This window comes from Phoca vitulina, unplaced genomic scaffold (genome assembly GCF_004348235.1).
Source record: "Phoca vitulina isolate PV1807 unplaced genomic scaffold, GSC_HSeal_1.0 scaffold3, whole genome shotgun sequence".
Classification (NCBI taxonomy): domain Eukaryota; kingdom Metazoa; phylum Chordata; class Mammalia; order Carnivora; family Phocidae; genus Phoca; species Phoca vitulina.
Window position 1 is genome coordinate 27314116 of NW_022589706.1, and position 20741 is coordinate 27334856.

Below are 20741 nucleotides of genomic sequence, written 5' to 3' on the forward strand. Positions count from 1 at the left end.
TGTTGGCAAGGATGTGGAGAAAGGGGAACACTCTTATACTGTTGGTGGGAATGCAAACTGGTATAGCCACTCTGGAAAACAGTATGGAGTTTCCTCAAAAAGTTAATAATAGAACTACCCTATGATCCAGCAATTGCACCACTGGGTATTACCCCAAATAATACAAAAGCACCAATTCAAAGGGATACATGCATTCTGATGTTTATAGCAGCATTATCTACAATAGCCAAATTATGGAAACAGCCCAAGTGTCCATCAATGGATGAATGGATAAAGAAGAGGTGGGATATATACACAATGGACTATTACTCAGCCATAAAAAAGAATGAAATCTTGCCGTTTGCAACGATATGGATGGAGCTATAGAATATTATGCTAAGTGAATTAAGTCAGTTAGAGAAAGACAAATACCGTATGATTTCACTCATATGTGGAATTTAAGAAAGAAAACAAATGGGGGCACTTGGGTGACTCAGTCAGTGAAGGGTCCAAATCTTGATTTTGGCTCAGGTCAGGATTTCAGAGTCCTGAGATGGAGCCTGGCATGGGGCTCCGAGCTCTACAGGGAGGCCCCTTGAGATTCTCTCTTTCCCTCTGCCCCTCTCCACCAAGCATGCTCTCTCTCTCTCTCTCAAATAAATAAATAAATACATCTTTAAAAAAAAAAAGAACAAATGAACATAATGGGGAAAAAGGAGAGAAAGAGGCAAACCAAGAAACAGACTCTTAACTATGGAGAACAAACTGATGGTTACTGGAGGGGAGGTGGTGGGGGAGTGTATTAAATAGGTGATGGGGTTGAAAGAGGGCACTTGTGATGAGCACAGGTGTTGTATGGAAGTGCTGAATCACTATATTGTACAACTGAAACTAATATTACACTGTATGTTAACTGGAATTTAAATAAAAACTTAAAAATTAAAAAAATTAAAAATCAAATGCATAAATAAAGAGTAAAACAGTTGTTATCAGGGGATGAGGATGGGGGGACAAGATTGATGGTGTTTAAAGGTACAAATTTGTAATTAATTAAGTACTAAACAAGCCATGCGGAGAAAGGGGAACCCTCCTACACTGTTGGTGGGAATGCAAGCTGGTGCAGCCACTCTGGAAAACAGTATGGAGGTTCCTCAAAAAGTTGAAAATATAGCTACCCTATGACCCAGCAATTGAACTACTGGGTATTTACCCCAAAGATACAAATGTAGTGATCCAAAGGGGCACATGCACCCTGATGTTTATAGCAGCAATGTCCACAATAGCCAAACTGTGGAAAGAGCCAAGATGTCCATCAACAGATGAATGGATAAAAAAGATGTGGTATATATACACAATGGAATATTATGCAGCCATCAAAAAAAATGAAATCTTGTCATTTGCAATGACGTGGATGAAACTAGAGGGTATGATGCTAAGTGAAATAAGTCAATCAGAGAAAGACAATTATCATATGACCTCACTGATATGAGGAATTTGAGAAACAAGACAGAGGATCATAGGGGAAGGGAGGGAAAAATGAAACAAGATGAAACCAGAGAGGGAGACAAACCATAAGAGACTCTTAATCTCAGGAAACAAATTGAGGGTTGCTGGAGTGGAGGGGGGTGGGAGGGATGGGGTGGCTGGGTGATGGACATTGGGGAGGATATGTACTATGGTGAGCGCTGTGAATTGTGTAAGACTGATGAATCACAGACCTGTACCCCTGAAACAAATAATACCTTATATGTTAATAAAAAAATAAACATACGGTTAGATCTTTAAGAAAATATATATTAGCTACCAGGAGAGAAAAAAGCTTATGGCTTGGCTACCTAATTTACAGAGATATTCGTTAACTTACATTGTTTTCCTTTGGTCACAGGTCTGCCTCTTTAACAACTGGCATAGACTCACAGAGCATCAATTTCAATAGCAAAAATTCAAATAATTTTATTTATATTTTGGGTTCAATAATTGAAGCTTCTCTAGTAATATTGAGTGGGAAAGGGTAAAAATATGTCATGTTGCAAATGAATGATATATTCATGGTGTTAACCAGATAAGGAACAGGGGAGTCTGGACAGGATATGGATTTATTCATAGTACATTTGGGAAAGACAACTTTGTTGTTTTTTTTTTTTTAAGATTTTATTTATTTATTTGATGGGGGAGAGAGAGAAAGCAAGAGAAAGAGCACGAGCGGGGGAGGGGCAGAGAGATAAGCAGATGCCCCACTGAGCAAGGAGCTAGAGGAAGGGCTCAATCCCAGAACCCTAAAAATTCTAGGTGTGCAGTAAAATTTTGTTTCAAAAATGTAAGATGCCTGGTCAGCCTAAATCAGAAGGTGGTTGTGAAGATCAGCTGAGAAGTGCTTCCTTTAAGAATGTTTCCCTTTTATTTCTTTACAATACGACTCAGAAAATTCACTCAGTCAACACTCAGTGAGTGCCTCCTAATGTGACAAGTTCTGTCCTAAGTGCTTAAAATATGACCAAAATAAACAAGAACCTCCTTTTCATTGAGCTTATATTCTATTTGGAGAAATCAGACAACAAAAAGTATACACAATAAATAAGTTATATAGGGTATAAGTGCTATGGAGAAAAGAAACAGAGCAGTATGGGGTAATATATATTACCACCTTACTGTTTTAAAGAAAGCTGTTTTTTCTATAAAAACAAAAAAGATATACAGAGAGAGCATTTATCTACCAATGGAATGAGACAAGCTGATAGAAAGCATCCCAAGCAAGGGTTGGTGGTATCGAACCTAATAGAGGAGAGAATAAAACCAGTTCTGCCAAAGCAGTGGAAAACATTATAGCCAGCCGTATCTTTTTTTTTTTTGCCAACACCTAGTATATGAAATATACATGTAAACATATTGTGTCGATAAGTAGTCATTCTCATCTACAAAGATTCAGAAAATTCCATAAGAAATAAAATGTTACAACAAAGTAAATGTATCCATCTAGTTTTATTCCTTCTCTCTGAATATTTTTGGAAAAGTCTCTCTTGAGAATGATGTTTCACCATGAAGGAGTTGAAATATTGAATGCATCAAAATGAGTTATATGTAAAAGTACTTGGTATAGTACCTGGTACATGTGTAAGTATTTATTACGTTTTAAAGAAATTTTAGGGGCACCTGGGTGGCTCAGTCGGTTAAGCACCCAACTCTTGATTTTGGCTCAGGTCATGATCTCAGGGTCATGAAATCGAGCCCCACGGCAGGCTCCACACTAGGCAGGGAGTCTGCTTAAAATTCTCTCTCTCTGTTCCTCCCTCCACTCGTGCTTGCTCTCTCGCCTCTCTCAAATAAATAAATAAATAAATCTTTTAAAAAAAACTTTAATACCCATTAGTCTCTTTCCCAGACCTTATTGGGGATTACTGATCAACTTTCTTTTTTTTTTTCTTTTTTCCATTGGAATTGTTTTTAATATTTAAATACAAAAAAGTGAGCGCTTACTTTTTTCCTTTTTTAGACAGACACACAGGTCTCTCATAGCCAAAAATGCACAGAGGAAATGAGCTCCTGCTCTGTCCTTCGAAGTCCCCATCCTATGGATGAAACTGCTGCCCGGCCCTTCCTCCTTTCCAACATAGCAATTCACAGCGTCTGCTTAACACTACGGCTGTAATGCAGTACGGATTTCATATTGTGTGCAACATCTCCATGCTTAAAAACAAAAATGGTCAGTGGTGCATCCTTCCCAGTGGCATCAGTTCCTGTGCCACAATGGGATTGTGAGATCTGCTGGTCATGAGCGATTTAGGGAAAGGGGTGGGATGGCCAGGGCTGGCCTAACCGTCCGCATTGCGGCACTCTGGTATCAGAGCGAGGACAGAAGAAATGGGACAGCGCAGAGGGCACAGTTGCAAGTTGGGAGTCTCTGTGAGACATTGGGGAGAATTCTCCGCCAAAATTAAAAAAAAAAAAAAAAAAAAAAGAATCCCAATAATCAGCAGTTCAAACACTATTGAATTTTCAAGCTTGTCCCACCAAGACCAGTCATAGAGCAGTGGCGATCTAGATCTTTCCAGGAAGCGAAGGTAGCGCGCTTCCTGAGCATTCCTCCTGAGCGCCTTGGGTTAGGCCCTAGAAGCTTCTGCCGCTGCGGCTCCAGGGGCAGCTTCTCAGTCTCGAAGAGAACAGGAAGAACCAGGGTCATGAAGGAAGTGGTCCCAGTCCGTACAAGGCTGCCATGGAAAACCTGTACATTTTTGGAGCCACAAAGAGGGAGAGATCAAAAGTGGCTCCAGCCGCGGACCGGACCCTCTGTGGGAACATCTCTGGCAGCGCCCACAGTCTCTCCGGCAGGGTCTCCTCTAGCTCCTCGTCTCCTCTTCCTCCTCCAGCTCCTCCGAATCGCTTTTCAGAAGCAATTGGTCCAGGGACAGGGGCGTCCCAGGGCCGCCCCAGAGGAGGTAGACATCGCTGATTAACTTTCTATCAACGAGCCAGTCAATAAGAGGGAAATAAAGTGCCCATTTTTAAGAACAAAGATAACACTCTCAGGCAAATCAGTTGCAGTGACCCTTGCTAACGCCGTTCTTTATCATACAGACAGAAGTAAGGTGTACATAGGCTCATACGCTTCAGGGTTTATCCTCTAGTTCATAAGTCAAGTTGCTTTATCCATTGTTTTCTTAAAGTTCACTGCCCGTTATACTACCATTTCCAACAGAAAGTGTGAAATGCAAGGGGGAAATGAAAGCTGGTAAACACGGTTTATGTCAGGTTGGTTCTTAAATGTAAGTGAGGAAGTGGAACAGCTAGATAAAATTAGGTTTCAGGTGTTTTCACGTCTGCTATTCCTGTCTCGCATTACCACGAATGATCAGTAAGACACTTGTATAACTCAGTACGGTTTCTGGTTTCAAGAATTTCTGAGATATTTAGATGAGTACATTTTATCTGAAAATCAATAATAATTGCTTCTCTTAGAAAGTGCTTCTGCAGGTAGGTAAGGAGAAATACTAGCTGATCATTAGAACTCTGACAGACAGCGATTTCTCTTTGCAACAAAAATGGAAGGAACATCCTCCCCAGACAGGCCTGGAAGCAACTTTTAGGTTCCGTCACACCTTTTTACATTGCTATTTTAGTAATTACAGTACTATCTTTAATTATTTGCCAGTCAGGCATCCCCCTGACTGAAGACTCCTTGAAGGAAGAATTGCCTTTAGTTTTTGTAGCCCCAGGTTCCTGGTCCAGGTAGGTCCTATTCATTCCAATTTCAGTACACGTGCCAAAGTGAGAACAGGGAGGCGTTATTCATAAGTATAAATAAGTAAATAAAAGATCACTGAGATTTATTTGAGTTAACCAGCTCTCTCTTAAACACTGCCAAGTCCAAGAAAAGGTTGGTGAAGTCTCTTGTTTGGGGGCAACCCAGGCTCCCTTAATTGCAAGCAGCTCTGAATCAAAATATATCCGTTCCCTTTCCTATCTCCATTATCTATGTGCAACAGAAGTCTATCACATCATTATATTAACTATTGGATCTCAGGATAAGCTGCCTTTCAAATAAACTGGAAGTATTGAAATAGTTGCTCTTGCCAGTGCATATGCTCTGGGCAAACTCCTTAAAAGTCCAAAACACCATTGAAGAAGTTCCTCTTCTTCAGTGAAGTTAGACTAGATAGCTTATACTGTGTAATTATGATAATTGAATATTCTGAGTAATGATTATTCAGAGACTCAGATACATTCTTGATGAAAAAGGATCAAACACAGTTCTCTATTTTTAACTTAGGCCTTCAGAGGGTTTATTATTTTGAAATCAAATCTATTAAACTTCGTGAATACATTATTCCTCATTAAGATTCCTTCTGAATTAATGTGATGTCTTAACGACATGGTATCAGTGAGTAATTTATAAGTAAAAATCATTTTATAATATTTATCTTAGAAATAAAAGAGAACAGAATATAAGAAAAAATGAAAAACCACGAGTAACTGATAAGGAGAGTAAGATATACAGGAAAGTCTCAAGGTTAATTTTAGCACTTCTTGAACACTCTTAGCTCATCATCTAAATAATTTACCAGGTATTTTATTTTATGAAATACTCTAGTTGACAAGTCAACACATTTCATGAGGCAACTATTATTGCGATTTAAAAAATTACTGAAAAAAGTGAAACAATTATGTGCCCTTAGTTGAATCTATATTAGACTATATAAAGTGAGGCTATATGAACTTGTTCCTGGTGATCCATAAGCCATTATAAAATATAAAGTATTATTATTGCACTATTGCATGTGTAAAATATTTTGCCCAATAATCAACCTTTCATTAATGGTGGCTCTGTGCAAAATTCCTTCTACCGCAAAATGACATCAGGATTAAGATGATGGTTTTCAAACATCTGTTTGTTGGCCCCAAGGAGGGTTTCTTTGAAACAAAATTCCCAAATAAATCCATCACCCCCCAAAGAGTCCAAGGAAATATCTATGCTGTTCTTGGACCAGGAAAAGACAAATGGCTATTTTCAGTTTGGGGAGGCAATATAGGGAGTATTGAGGGCTGATGTAATCAGTTATGAAAGTAAGAAAATGGAAATCATTGATGGTTGATTACTGTCAAGGTATCTGCTCAAAAAAGAAAAACTTTTAACAGCTCTGGCAATTACTAGTTCTCATAAAACACTAACCAATAGTTAGCAAACAGTTTATGAAATCTTTTTTAGGCTGATTACCTGGTTTTCATTAGACGAACCTAATTTTTTGGAGGTGCAAGGTCCATCGTTATGGCCTACCTTAGATAACTATTAAATGAGCTTACTCTCCACCACAAAAAGCTTAAAAATCGAAATATGTTATCTCCATTTCAATTCTTACTATTCTCTTTATATTTTTCACTATGTGGAATCAAGAATTAAAAAATATATGTTATGGTTTTTAACCTAAGCAACATAATGCTAGAAAACCAAGAAAAATTTGAAAAATTCAGTCATTCACAAAATTGCACATAGTGTTTATTTAGCAAAATATTTTTATCTGGCCACTTAGCGTCATGTATATGCAACACTAATCATTGCAGCAAGTCATCAAATATAAGCTTTTTGCTGATTTTAAGCAAATTCATATAACTTTAATGATAGAATACAGCATTTTCTTTTTACCCTTTCTTATTAAATGCTGGGGAGCACATTTATCATCTGAACAGTCACATTAATATATTTTCAAATCTTTTACTGACATGTAAAAACAGTTTAAATTTACATTTATTTATTTTCTTATCCTAGGTTTCAACAATCATATCACAAGTCCCTGAATTATCCACAGAGTTCATTTTGTTCCATTTTACTCTAGTTACAAATCTACATACACACACACACACACACACCTGCTGGAATTTGCACCCATCTTATTTTAATTATATTTTGAATACTCTTATTTTTCAAAAGGCAACAGTGAGTTATCTGTGTGAAATGGCTAGGATGGAGGGAAATCAAGCATTTTTAACATAATAAATATTACTTGCTTTATAAAATGCTTCCAGAATCTAAAAGCATACTTAAAACTGTTTTTGAAGGAAACTACTTCAGAGAGCAAAATCATGTGATAAGATTAATGCAAACTTCGATGTTTAAAATCTACACTACAGATTTTAAATATGTCTCTTCATTTTTCATCTCACGATTGTGTGCCACAGTAATGAAGTACTGGGAATAAGGTTACTGTGCTCTGTAAAAGTCAATTAAAATTACAATCTCATTTTCTTAACTTTTTAGACACAGACCTTTCAGCCCATGCAGCGTGTATCCAAAAAGACCTTTCCTGTAACCATTAGCTATCATGATTTTTAAAAATTAGAAAAAAGAAAAGATAAATGATAATGATATACTCACCTTTTGGTGTCTTAAAATATTCAGGCAAAAGTAAAATGAATGTGATCAGTATTGCCAAAAGTAATTTAAAGAGGGCTGTTTTTGTCATGTCTCTTCACATGACACAGTATGTTCCCGACCAGGACATCGGTGGCATGTTTCTTCCTGCTTCGGTCTTCATCTCTGCAGTACTTTAAGTTTATGCAATTTACTTCGTACTCACTTCCTTTTGGGTAAGACTTAAAAAAAAAAAAAAAAAGGCCTTGAACAGAGACGTCTTCATTTTGAGTCACTTTACATTATGAAAACTACCGTCTAAGAAGTAAGACACTTCCAAACTATCTTCTAAACAAGAAAGTTTAAAAAAAAAAAAAGATCTCAAGAAGCAAAGGGGTCTTGTCCTCATCTCAGTTTGAAGCTATTTTCCCACGTTTCCAATCTGTAGGAGTAAATATAAACCCACAGTATATACACCAAAAACAACAAGATGAAGGTCAGTGGTGTCCAGTTACTCATTTACTTGTTAAATGATTGTTGGCCCCTTTTAAATGCCATGCTGAACCGGATTCTGGTGTTCAGAAAAGAGTGTGTCTATAAGACAGTAAACAGTACAAATTTGGATAAACCAAAAGAGTGTGTCTATAAGACAGTAAACAGTACAATTTTGGATAAACCAAAATTTCAATTCTACTTTACTACCTTGTATAAAGCAGTGGAATGGGACTCATTATCCTTATGCCTATAAACAGTGTGATAATTGTTACCGAATCCACACTGTCCGTTCCCATTTCAAAAAAAAAGATCTTTCATTATGATAATTCCAGTGAAGTAAAAGACTTTGTCTTAGAATATAAATGAAGAGTAGGGGAAGTTCATGGTGAAGAAAGAATATGTGCAAACAAATACTTTTATTCCATTGTTCTTGTTTTCTGGTTTAAAAAAAAAAAATGGTAGGGAATGTCTCCAGTCATTTTCTGCCTGCTCATTCCCTATGGTACCTCCATCACTGCATCTGTTTCCATTCATCCCACCCAACCCTGGGCTGTAGGGAACAAGGGGTGAGTGGGGAGTAGGAGGCAGGGAACAGAGGTCGTGCTGTGAATATGTTGTGAGTACATATTAACTGTCTCGTCTTCTGATTAGGTGTGGGGATTTGATGGACCGATGGGAATCGTGGGTTAAGAGACCTTAGAAACTGAATCTGAGAAGAGTCATAATGGGACTAGAACTTCGAACATTAGACTTATTTTATGAACAGCATCAAGGATCATTCTAAGGAAGAGAGGGATTGATGAGAGTCATTGCCTGCACGGCGTATTTGACTGAGACGTGTTAGGTTATATGTCCAGCAGCGTCTTCAGTAAAGATTCTGGTGGAAAGGGGTAAGAGACCCTGTCCTTTAATTCTTTCCCATCTTACAGGTGTCACTAAGTGACAGTGGACTTTCTACTCCCCGTGTGACCCTGTTTTGACTCCTTAATTTTTATTTATGAATACAAATATTCCAACCATAATTTTACTAATGGGGAATAAATTGATCAAGAAAATATTAACTTGATGTTACACCATTCAGGTAGTTTAATTCCTTGATCAATTTTCTTTAAAAGGGCAGCTAAACCACTTCTTTATTTTTCCATTTTAATTTGATTTTACTGAAATTAGTTTTGTTGGTATCTATGCTTTTTTTTTTTTTTTAACAATTCTTTGGTTGATGGATTAATTCTCTCGTCCATATCAAATTTTATTGATTTGTGAGTATTCTGTGTGGTAGTATTCTTGGAGATCTCCTTCTTCCTTCCCCACCCCTCTCCCTAATATGGCCTCAGATTGGTTGTTTTATTCTTGAGCACCTGGAAGACCAACTTCCCTAGTGAACTCTATGGGCTGTTTGTCCATAATGTGCTGACCCATGTTCTCTGCAGCTGGCTTCTCTGGAACTGTACAAATGGTGGATGTCAAGAGACCAACCAGGGTTCTTAAATCCCAGGCCACTGCCTCACTGCTCTGAGGATATGGGGGAGTCGGTATCTCACACCTGGTCTATAATCCACTTGCTGGACACCAGTGTGTCATCTCTGATTTAGCAAATTATGAGAAATATTATATGCCCTGAGATATTTCAGGAATATCCCCCCCTTACATCAGTGTTCTCCTTCCTTTCATTCTTCTTTTAATTGTACCATCACCTTTCAATCAACCAAACATGAAAACTCTGCAGAATAACTTATTTCTAAAGACTTCATTAGATTTTTAATGGTCCTTAGGTAATTCATTTAATGGTACTCCAATTACGTCATTTAAAAATATTTGTTTATGTAGCACTACAATGTGAATATTCATATATATAAATCTTTGTGTGAGTCTGATTATTGAGTGGAATTACTAAGACAAACAGTGTAAAGATTTTTGAAGTTCTTCATTCATATAGACAACTATCTCCCAAAAAAGTGAGTCAATATATACTCAACCAAGAGTGTATTCTCGAGAGTGCTCATGTCACCAAACTTTAACATTGGCCATTTTATTCTCTTAACTTTTGTCAATTTGAAAAGGAAGGAAAAACACTTGTTTTAATATTCATTTCTTTGATTGCTAGTAAGTCTAAGCATTTTACATATTTGCTGGCAATTTGAATTTCTTATGAATTGCCTGTTCATGTCTCTTACTGGAGCATTTGTATCCTTGTTGTTGCTTTATAGGCCTTTTTCTCTACTGGGAATATGTATCCCTTGCCATATATGTTGCAAACATTTTCCTCAAGTTGTCATGTTCCATTTCTTTTTGTATAGGGTGGGTTTTTTCTCCCCTCTTTGAGATAGAATATAAAATATGGTAGATTATGGACTTAAAAGTTTTATGCTAAGAAACACAATTCTTCCTCATTGTATTTATAATATTAAACCTAATAATTTATAGCTTATCAAGTAGTTTACTCTTAAATACAAAATTTACTTGCAGCCTGATTTTGGCTTCCTGGAATGCATAATAACAAACTAAGAAGCCTGGTCATTTTTTTTTAACAATGGAAACATCCGACCCTCTTAATAATAATGGTAATGGACCACAGTTCCGTAGTTTCATTTTATAATTTCCAAAGCACCTTCACAGATATTAAAGGGAGAATCTAAGAACATGAGTACAAATCTGCTATTATCCATCCGTTGTGGGCTTCTCTCTCCTACCTCAATGAAGGAGGAAGAAATTAATACATCTAAAACACAAGAGAGTGCTGCTACATTAGTGTTTAACTTTCCTAAGTCTTATACTTCATATCATAGACTCAGGTTCTCCAAGTACTCTAAAGTATTCACGCTTCTAATCAAGACTAAAGCCCTAATTAATAATTGTTCATTGTGTGCTAGATACAATTTTTTAAAGATTTATTTATTTGAGAGAGAGAGAGAGAGGGCGCCTGTGTGGCTCAGTCGTTAAGCGTCTGCCTTCGGCTCAGGTCATGATCCCAGGGTCCTGGGATCGAGCCCCACGTCGTCGGGCTCCCTGCTCGGTGGGAGCCTGCTTCTCCCTCTCCGACTCCCCCTGCTTGTGTTCCCTCTCTCGCTGTGTCTCTCTCTGTCAAATAAATAAAATCTAAAAAAAAGGGGGGAGAGAGAGAGAGAGCAGGGGAGGGAGGAACTCAATCTCACGATCCTGAGATCACAACCTGAGCTGAAACCAAGACTCAGACACTTAACCAACTGCGCCACCAGGACGCCCCTAGACACAAATTTTTAAAATGACAGAATTCTTTATTTCCAGGAGCTGCTCTACCCAAGGAAGCAAGAGCAACATACTTTTAAACAATAATAAATAACAGCCTTAAAAAGGATGGTTTGGATTAAGTTCTATGTAGTCATCTATTATTATGTGAAATATACACTTGTATATACTTTATGTGAGCAATACATTCTCTATTTCTTTTCTCATTGAAACTATCCTTAATCCCTTCACTACATTGTATAGAGAGATCTTTTGGGGTCAACAAAAACAATAGCAATGATCAATGATGTTTATTGGACATTTATCGTGGGCTCATGCACAGTATTGAATGTTTTATATGGATTCTTTTATTCAATCCCCCAGCAAATCTCCGAGGGAGTTACCACTATGTTATTCTGATTTTACAAGCAAAGGCTATTAGGTATTGAAAAGTCAGGAAAGTGCTCAAAATCACATTGTTAACACAAAGTAAAAGTTCTGGCTTCAAACCCAGAGAGTCTCACTGCAGACTTAATGCCTTCAACCACTGTGCTATCCCCCCACCCTCAGACTGTGTGAGAACATTTGTCAAGAAGGGGCACTTATAAAACAATAAGGATAATAACAAACACAAATATAGCCCCTACTCTGTCAGACACGGCTCTAACCCAGGATTTCTCACGGGGAGCACTACTGACATTTGGGGCTGGATAATTCTGTTTGTAGGGGGCTGTCCTGTTCTTTGTAGGATGTTTCGCAGCAATTGCCAGTAGAGACTCCCTAGCCCAGTTTTGACAACAACAAAATATCTCCAGACATTACCAGCTGTTTCTGCAGGGGGCGAAATAGCTTCCACTTGAGAACCATCGCGCCTCACACTTCACTTACATGGAGTCATTTCATCCTCCTGACCACCCTGTGAAATCGTTACTGTCATGATTTCCATTGTACTCACTTCAGACGAGTTGTATTCCAGGTAATCTAATCATCCAGAAAGTTAATTTAAAAAACAATTCATAATCTGGGTCAGCCAGATGACTTCTAATTGTGTTGCTTGCAGACAAACTACTTTGGCAACACAGCAATGCCTGGATTAACACATTTTGTGGGAGGAGATAATCTTTTATTAAGGAAGTTGGCCTGAGTCTGGAGAGGGATTTGGGAAGTTCCAACGTCCTCATTCATTTTGCGGTTCATTCTACAAATATTTACTGAACGCCTACACAACGTCAGGCAGCCTTCCGAGCCCTGGAGATGAAGTAGCAAATGAAGCAAAGTCTTCACACCCACATTCCAGTGACAGACAATAATCAAATAATGACAACAGTTTATCTTCAGATAATGTTAACTGTTCTGAAAAAAAAAAAAGGCAAAATATGATATGCGAACAGAGAGTTGGGCAGGACACATGATGCTCTCAATAAGAATGTTAAAGAAGGTCTTGTACGATCCATTTATATGACACTAGGGAAAAGGCGAAACTACAGGGACAGAAAATACATCAGTGGTTGCCACAAGAGGCTGGAGGTAGAGGGAGGGTTGACTACAAAGGTGCCTGAGGGAATTTTTAGGGTGATGGAAATGTTCTATATATGGATTATATCTCGATGATGTGGTGGTTTACAACTGTTTGCATTAGTCAAAACTCTAGAACTGTACGTTCACAGGGGTGGATTTTACTATATGTAAATTATAACCCAATACATATTTTCTCTCTCTTTCTCTCCTGATGGGGGTCAAGGCGGGCCACCCCAAAATATGCCACTTTGGCATATTAATTATTTTCAGTTAAAATTACTTAAGAGGGGCGCCTGGGTAGCTCAGTCGGTTAGGCGTCTGCCTTCGGCTCAGGTCATGATCCTAGGGTCCTGGGATCAAGCCCCACGTCTTTGGGCTCCCTGCTCAGCGGAAGCCTGCTTCTCCCTCTCCTCCTGGCTTGTGCTCTCTCTCGCTAGCTCTGTCACTATCTGTCTCTCTCAAATAAATAAATAAAATCTTTAAAAAAATAAAATAAAATTACTTAAGAAACCGTCACTGCAAGAAGGACACTCGGACCCTCCTTTGCCCTGCTGAAAACACGAAATAAATTCCCCATGTGAAAAGTAGGTTCTTTGCACCTAAAGGGGTAGAAGGCATCCTTATTGCCAGAGATGGGGAATGCAGGGCCAAGAAGGCTATATTAACAAACCTTGTTATTTATTAATTTGCTACCCCAAACCCAAACCCCTTGTCCAGTCTTCACAAATAGTTGTTTTTTTGTCTAAAAGATACAAAAGCTACCGGCTCTGGTTCCTTCATTGAGCCTCATATTTCTATGAGCTCTGGTATGTATGAAACTCAATTTGTTTGTCTCCTGTTAATCTGTCTTATGTCAATTTAATTATTAGGCCAGCCAAAGCATCCAAAAGGGAAGAAAGGTGACGTTTTCCTCCCCTCCACTCCACACGGTCTTTTTGCTGTTTTAGAAACGAAGATTACTGAGAAAGGGGCTGGGAGCCAGGGCCAGAGCTGGAAATTCGCACAGAGCCTCGGAAGAGACCCCAGTCCCGTCCCTGCTTGCTTTCGGTGGCTGTGGTGGGGCTGTTGTTGCAAAGAACCCTAGGGCATGAGGGCACGCAGGAGGTCACCCCTTCAGTGGCCAGGGCGGCCAGGCCCCCCCCTGGGAAGTAGGGCCTGCCCCTCAGAGAGGCGGAGAAGGTGCTCAGCGTTGCTCAGACTACAGACTGCGGATTACTGCGCTGCCTTCTCCTTGTTCCCCTCCCCTCTGGGGAGTATCTGGTTTGATCTGCCACCGCTGTGTTTAGAACTCCGGAGATAGGGCCGAGTTTACCTGGGGCCTCCACACGCAGGCCTCCTCAGAGGCGTCTGGCCTTCTCGTGCCCGGCCCATACATAGCTGCTTTGCCTACACGGTCCCCGCTGCCAATCACCTGTGGCAGGGAAAACAGAGTATGTTCACTAACAAAACCCACTGCACCGAGATATCAGCCTATGCAGGACAGAACCTGGTGGGGCCACTCTCCTTAAAAGGAATATGAGGCAGGCTTGTCTGCCCAGCCAGTACACTCAGAGAGGGGAAGGAAGCAGGAAGGGAAAACCAGGGGCACCTGGGTGGCTCAGTTTGACATTGAAATGCACTCTCTTGTTAATTACATGTATAAAGGGACAGAAAAGCACAAATCAAAACATTCTTCATGATGCTAGAATATAACAATCTGATTCTCCAGGAAATAGAGTAAAATCAATTGTTCAGAGTCTGAAAGTATCAGGTCCAATAGGTCCAGTCGGAGGGAAAAAGAACTGACTGTAACAAGAGGGCATTTCAATGTCAAATTATGAATGCATGTCATTCTCTTCCCCTCCAACCACCAAGAAAATCAAGAAATAGTATTACTTAGATTCAGAAGAGCCCTCTTGTTGCAGCCAGTTCTTTTTATCTCAGGCTGCACTGATGAGACCTAATACTAATAGAGCAATTACTATGACTCTATTTTGTAAAGAGTCAAGGTTGTTTTATTCTAACATCATGAAGAACATTTCAATTGTGCTCTTCTGTCTCTTTTTTTATGGGGACTCTTCATGTAATACTATTTCTTGATTTTCTTAGGAGAGGAAAATGAAATGCTTATTTTCTCCCGTCTTTGTATTGCTTAGACCATTGACTCCTAGTGTCTTCGAATGTGTATAGTGAGTGCCACCTTCTTTTCACCCACTATTTTCCGGTCTCAGGTCCGCTGCTTGTTACTCAGCCAGAATCTTTCCCCAAGAATTCTGTGCTAAGTATAGTCACTGAATATAGAATATAAGTGTGAACACAGAGGCATGTGTGCTTTTAAAAAGATGAACAAAATGGAGGAGGAAGGGGGAGCATAATGATTGATAAGGACTTTTCAGTTTACTTATCTGTCTGATTCATCTTGGTTCGTTCTCTCCCCCGTAACAAGCAACACAGCATCTCCTACACTGTGGGCCTCTTCATCACAGCTGGTGAGTGCTGCTGAATAAATGTTCCATAAGTAAGCCCTCAGCACAGTGACAAACCTTGTCTAGTGGTTATGAACTTGTGCTCTGAGAACATTACAATGGAAGCCAGATTGAGTGCTTCCTGTCTGTTGGTGAATCAGGAAGTCATATATCAAATATGAAGATACACCCTGGAACATTTTTTTTTAACTCCTAAGAAAGCGACATCAATTTGTAGCCTTGCAAGTGTTATTTTTGAAAAGTAAAAGCAGTAAAACTGTTATTTTCTAAAAGTAAAGTATATTGAAATGCTGAAAGAATTTTTTAATGTATAAAAATAAATATAAGTACTTTGTGTTCATTCCCTTGCCTTTGAAGTTTATGGAATCCTAAATTAAGGACCTTCTAAAGTTTCATGAAACTGTCTAATGCAATAAATTAGAGGAAAGGTCCTGCTTGTACATGTTATAGTGCTCAGAGGAAAAAATGGCCATCTCTAAGAAATTGTTATTTTTCAAGCCTTCATAGGCAAGGGACGTTTTTCTTTCTTTCTTTCTTTCTTTCTTTCTTTCTTTCTTTCTTTCTTTCTTTCTTTCTTTCTTTCTTTCTTTTTCTTTCTTTCTGTCTGTCTGTCTTTCTGTCTTTCTGTCTTTCATTCATTCATTCATTCATTCAACAAATTTTTATGAGTACCTGCAGTCATAGACCATTCACTAGTCAGGGAGACAAACAAGTGAGCCAGTATTCACAGCCCATCAGGTAACTGCTACAGTAGAGGGGTACACAGGGTTTTGAAGAAGAGCAAAATATATCACCCAAAAATATGCCCCTTTGACATAAGGATTAATTTAGGCTGATTATTTTTTTAAGATTTTTATTTATTATTTGAAGAGAGACAGAGATAGCGAGAGAGGGGAGGAGAGGGAGAAGCAGGCTCCCCGAGGAGCAGGGAACCTGATGACAAAGGGCTCAATCGCAGGACCCTGGGATCATGACCTGAGCCGAAGGCAGACACTTAACCGACTGAGCCACCCAGGCGCCCCTAGGCTGATTATTTTTAAGAAACAACAGACACACTGAAAACCAAGTAGAAGATACCATTTTGTAAGAGGCGTTTACATACTATTTTTAAAAAATATTTTTCTTTCTTTCTTTCTTTCTTTCTCTTTCTTTCTTTCTTTTCTTTCTTTCTTTCTTTCTTTCTTTCTTTCTTTCTTTCTTTCTTTCTTTCTTTCTTTCTTTCTTTCTTTCTTCCTTCTTTCTTCCTTATTTTAAAGAGAGAGAGAGAGAGCACAGAGGGGAGAACAGAGGAGGAGGGAGAAAGTCTTAAGCAGACTCTGTGCTCAGTGGTGGAGCCCGATACAGGGCTCCATCTCAGGAGCCTGAGATCAGGGCCCTGAGATTAGGACCTGAGCCGAAACCAAGAGTTGGATACTTAATCTCCATTTTTGAGGGTGTTTCCTCTGTACCTGGAAGAGGAGGATGGCCAAATCTGTAGAGACTCTTATATCTGGATAAGTCAACGGACTTAGACCTGCAAAACAACCATACCTTTGTTGACTGTGCTTTGCCTGGTAATCTCCCATAACTGCCCCCCCCCCCCCCATGCGGCCCTAACATCTCTTGTCTTCAGCTGGAGATGGTATTTAAGGTAGTGGCTTGGGCTATGTGGGGGAGTTACTCAGTTTTCCTGGGTATTTCCCATGTATACAGGAGGTATACATATTATTAATCTTTTATTACAGGGAGTGTCTCAGCCAAGAACCTTAGGAGGGTAGAGGGAAAATTATTTTTCCTCCCCTGCAGTCTTACGTGAATACAGAGGAGGAACACACTCAGCCTGGAGAGATCAGGATAAAGACTGCCAGAGGAGGTGATCCTTAAGTTGAGTCTTGAAGGACCTAAACAAGCAGGGATTGGAAAGGCAGGGCAGTCCAGATGGAGGAAACATATTTAAAGATATAATTGTGGGAGAAATAACACACACTGGACACTGCAATGGGCACAGGCCTGAGGAGATAGAGAAGAGTTAGATTCTGAAGGATCTTATAACCATGCTAAGATGTTTGACTTTTACCTTGAAGACGATGAAGAGTCACTGAAGTGTGTTAAGCGGGGTCCTGGCAAATGAACAGAATCGGGTTTGTGATTTGTACAAAGGTTGAGGGGACTGACGGGAAGTGTTTAAAGTTGTTTTACAAAAACTTTTTTTTTCCGTCGGACAATGTGGCCTGATTGATTGTAGGAGGGCTATTTACGTATGGGTGGATGGAAATGTGCATGAGAGAATGCACATTCCTTCCCCTTGTCCCCGGCACCAGGGCTGTTCCGGGGAATGATGGGCGTGGCCTGACAGTGGGCTGGCAGGACCCTTCCCACCTGAGGAAGGAGCTCATATACAGTGGCAGCCCCCAAGTCTTGTGATTGGACCGGGACCATGCTGTATCCCTGTGAACCACAGGTAGGACTTGAACAGTACAAGTGAGGCTTTTAGCCTTGGCTGTGATTGGGACAGGCTTGATGGCTCCCACGGGAAAGACAGAAAAGGGACCTAACATGTGGAGAAAGAAAGGGAGCCAAGATGGGAGGAAACTAGGGAGAATGCCTGCAAATTTATACCTGCCCTTTGAGGACAGATACTTGTTCCTAGAAGAATGGAAACTGCAAAAGAGCCACTTAACAAATGAATGGAATTATGTATGTTGCTTACATTTTCCATAACAATTTCATTTTCCTTCCCCTTTAGATTCTAGTAAAGCTCATGGTGAAAATTCTAGACTGGCTTGGCTCCGGTAAAGGAAGTCCAGGAAGCTTTTTTTTTTTTTCCCTTTTTCTGTCTTTCTCTCCCCACCCCTCACTTTTTTGTATAATCTACGTTAAAAGGGGAATGAATTACCCTGGGGAACCAAGAGAAACCAGAGTGAAAATCTGAGGTGACCTTCAAGGGGACAAAGTTTGAGTTGGGTTTACTTGGCCACCTGCCTCTGTCAACATGGAAGTTCTTCTTCCAGAGGTATGATCTGCTCCTGACTATTAAAGCTCCATATTTTAATAGGAGGCTGTTTCATGCCAAAACATGGACAGCAGCAGTAGTTTTAAAAGAAATCCTAAATCCTCTAAAAGATATCCCATCCCTGGGATCCAGATTTTGAACATAGACACTGTATTTAATGATATTTAAGCCTCTAATCCCCCTTCCACACTTGCACAAACTGGTAATCAGGGCAGAAGTCACACTATTTCTTTGTTAAAGGTGTCTACACAATACGATTAAGTTCTGTTTGCTATCTTTCAGAACCGCACTTTAACCAGATTAAAACATTGTTAACTTCACCAACATGATTGTCAATTAAAATTATTAGAGTACTGACAAAGGAGCATTAATACCATCTATCAAATTATCAGTAATCAAATTTAGGTTCAATTATTCCACTTCTGATCACTGCTATATTGTTTCATCTCAGGGAAACATATTAAGCCTTTGACAGGTTTTACTGATCCATCATTACCCTCTGATTCCATGGATCCATTTATGGGCCAACTTGTAAAATCTCAACATGAATTCTTAGCTGTGAATGCTTTTTCAAATTCTGTTCCTTGGTATATTGCCAGAATAGGAGATTAAAAAACAGCTATTTCAAATACTAATTTTAAGTAGGGTGAAATGGCTTTATTTTCGACCTTATTAATACATCTAAGTCCTAAGACTCAGTTATAAGGTGAATTTCATGAAAACCCTTTGGCCATTACAAAAAGGAATGCACACTATCTTTCCTATGTGAAGCCATTCATTCATTCATAAATATTTGTTGAGTATCTACTATGTGACAGACTTGATAAGTAATAGACACTAGAGATGTACCATTCAACCAAACAGACAAGATTCTGTTCTTTTTTCCTTTTTTTTTTCTTTTTAAAGATTTTACTTATTTATTTGACAGAGAGAGAGAGGGAACCCCAGCAGGGGGAGTGGGAGAGGGAGAAGCAGGCTTCCCGCTGAGCAGGGAGCCCAATGTGGGGCTCCATCCCAGGACCCCCGGATCATGACCCGAGCCGAAGGCAGACCCCCAGCGACTGAGCCACCCAGGCACCCCAAGATTCTGTTCTTATGGAGTTCACATTCTAGTGGGAATAGAGACAGATATATATGTCAGGTGGTGCTATGTGCTGAGAAATGAGTAGCTGGAGAGTGGGGGGGAGGCACGGTTTGCAGGTTGACATAGGATAGTCAGGAAAGGTGACATGAAGGAAAAGGGAGGCAGCATGTGGTTAGCTGAAAGCCTTCCAGACAGAGGGACAAGCAAAGGCTTCACTGGTAAGTGCTTGGTATGTTGGCAGGAGTCCAGTGTGGGGAACAGCCTGAGAAGAAGCAAGGTGGGTGCTGAGGCCAGCAGCAGGGTGCCAGATCATGAGGAATGTTTTCTTTAATTTGTGTTTATCGGGGTGGTAGAGCAAATAAGCTGAAAATACAGATGAGTAAATCAAAGAGAACAGATTTTGAGACAAACAAACAATATATTTCACATGAAAAAAAAAGGAAAGGGTTTATAGGAATTCCTGTCTTAAATTAGGATTCATTTTTTTACTGCAACTGTAATCTGATTTGATTGCAATGTTTTTCTAATCTTTCTCACCATAAACCCAAAAGAGAAAGGCTGAATTAAAATTCCAAAACAACAAATGAGAGGGGGGACAAAATAACTATGAGAAGAATGTCATTTGCTGGTACTGTGCACAATTAACACTGAAAAAAATCAAGTAAGGGCTGAAAAATAGTACCAAATCCCAAAAATTCAGGCCAAGGGTTTACACAACTGTCTTCTGTACTTAAAAACAATGCCACTGAAGTAATTTTTGTTTGTGCGTGTAGGTGTGGTTGCAAAGGGGATGGGGTTGGGTGGGGTGGAAGTCACAACCACATGGCTCTGATAAAAAAAATATATCCTGTGCTTTGTGATTGGTAGATTCTATGATGTGTCTTTCCTGATTTTAATAGTTGTAAGTAGGCCCATCCGCTTCCCTTTGAGCTAGCAGTCCATGTCAATGCTTCATTGTTGTATATTATGTTGCTTTTTCTTAACCACTTCCTCAAGCGGGAGGGTACAAAATAGATCCCTAAAGAGATCTCCCAGCCATCGCAGGCAGCTACGGTAATTGGCCTAAGTTGTTCTGTTAATGATTTGATCCATCAGTTTTCTGGACCACTTGCTAGCACTGGATTTTTATTGTGGAGACATACTGAAGATCTCCTAAGCAAATGT

At 39.5% G+C, this 20741-nt stretch overlaps 1 protein-coding gene across 1 annotated transcript in view; it reads right to left on the reverse strand.

Annotated features, from left to right (window-relative positions):
• TMEM156 (transmembrane protein 156) overlaps positions 1 to 8036 on the reverse strand; it is a 47846-nt gene extending 39810 nt beyond the window's left edge. The window contains exon 1 of the mRNA XM_032397708.1: positions 7844 to 8036. Within this exon, the coding sequence (XP_032253599.1) occupies positions 7844 to 7931 (88 nt within the window). The 5' untranslated portion in view covers positions 7932 to 8036. The remainder of the gene's footprint in view (positions 1 to 7843) is intronic.
• Between the last annotated feature and the right edge of the window lie 12705 nt (positions 8037 to 20741).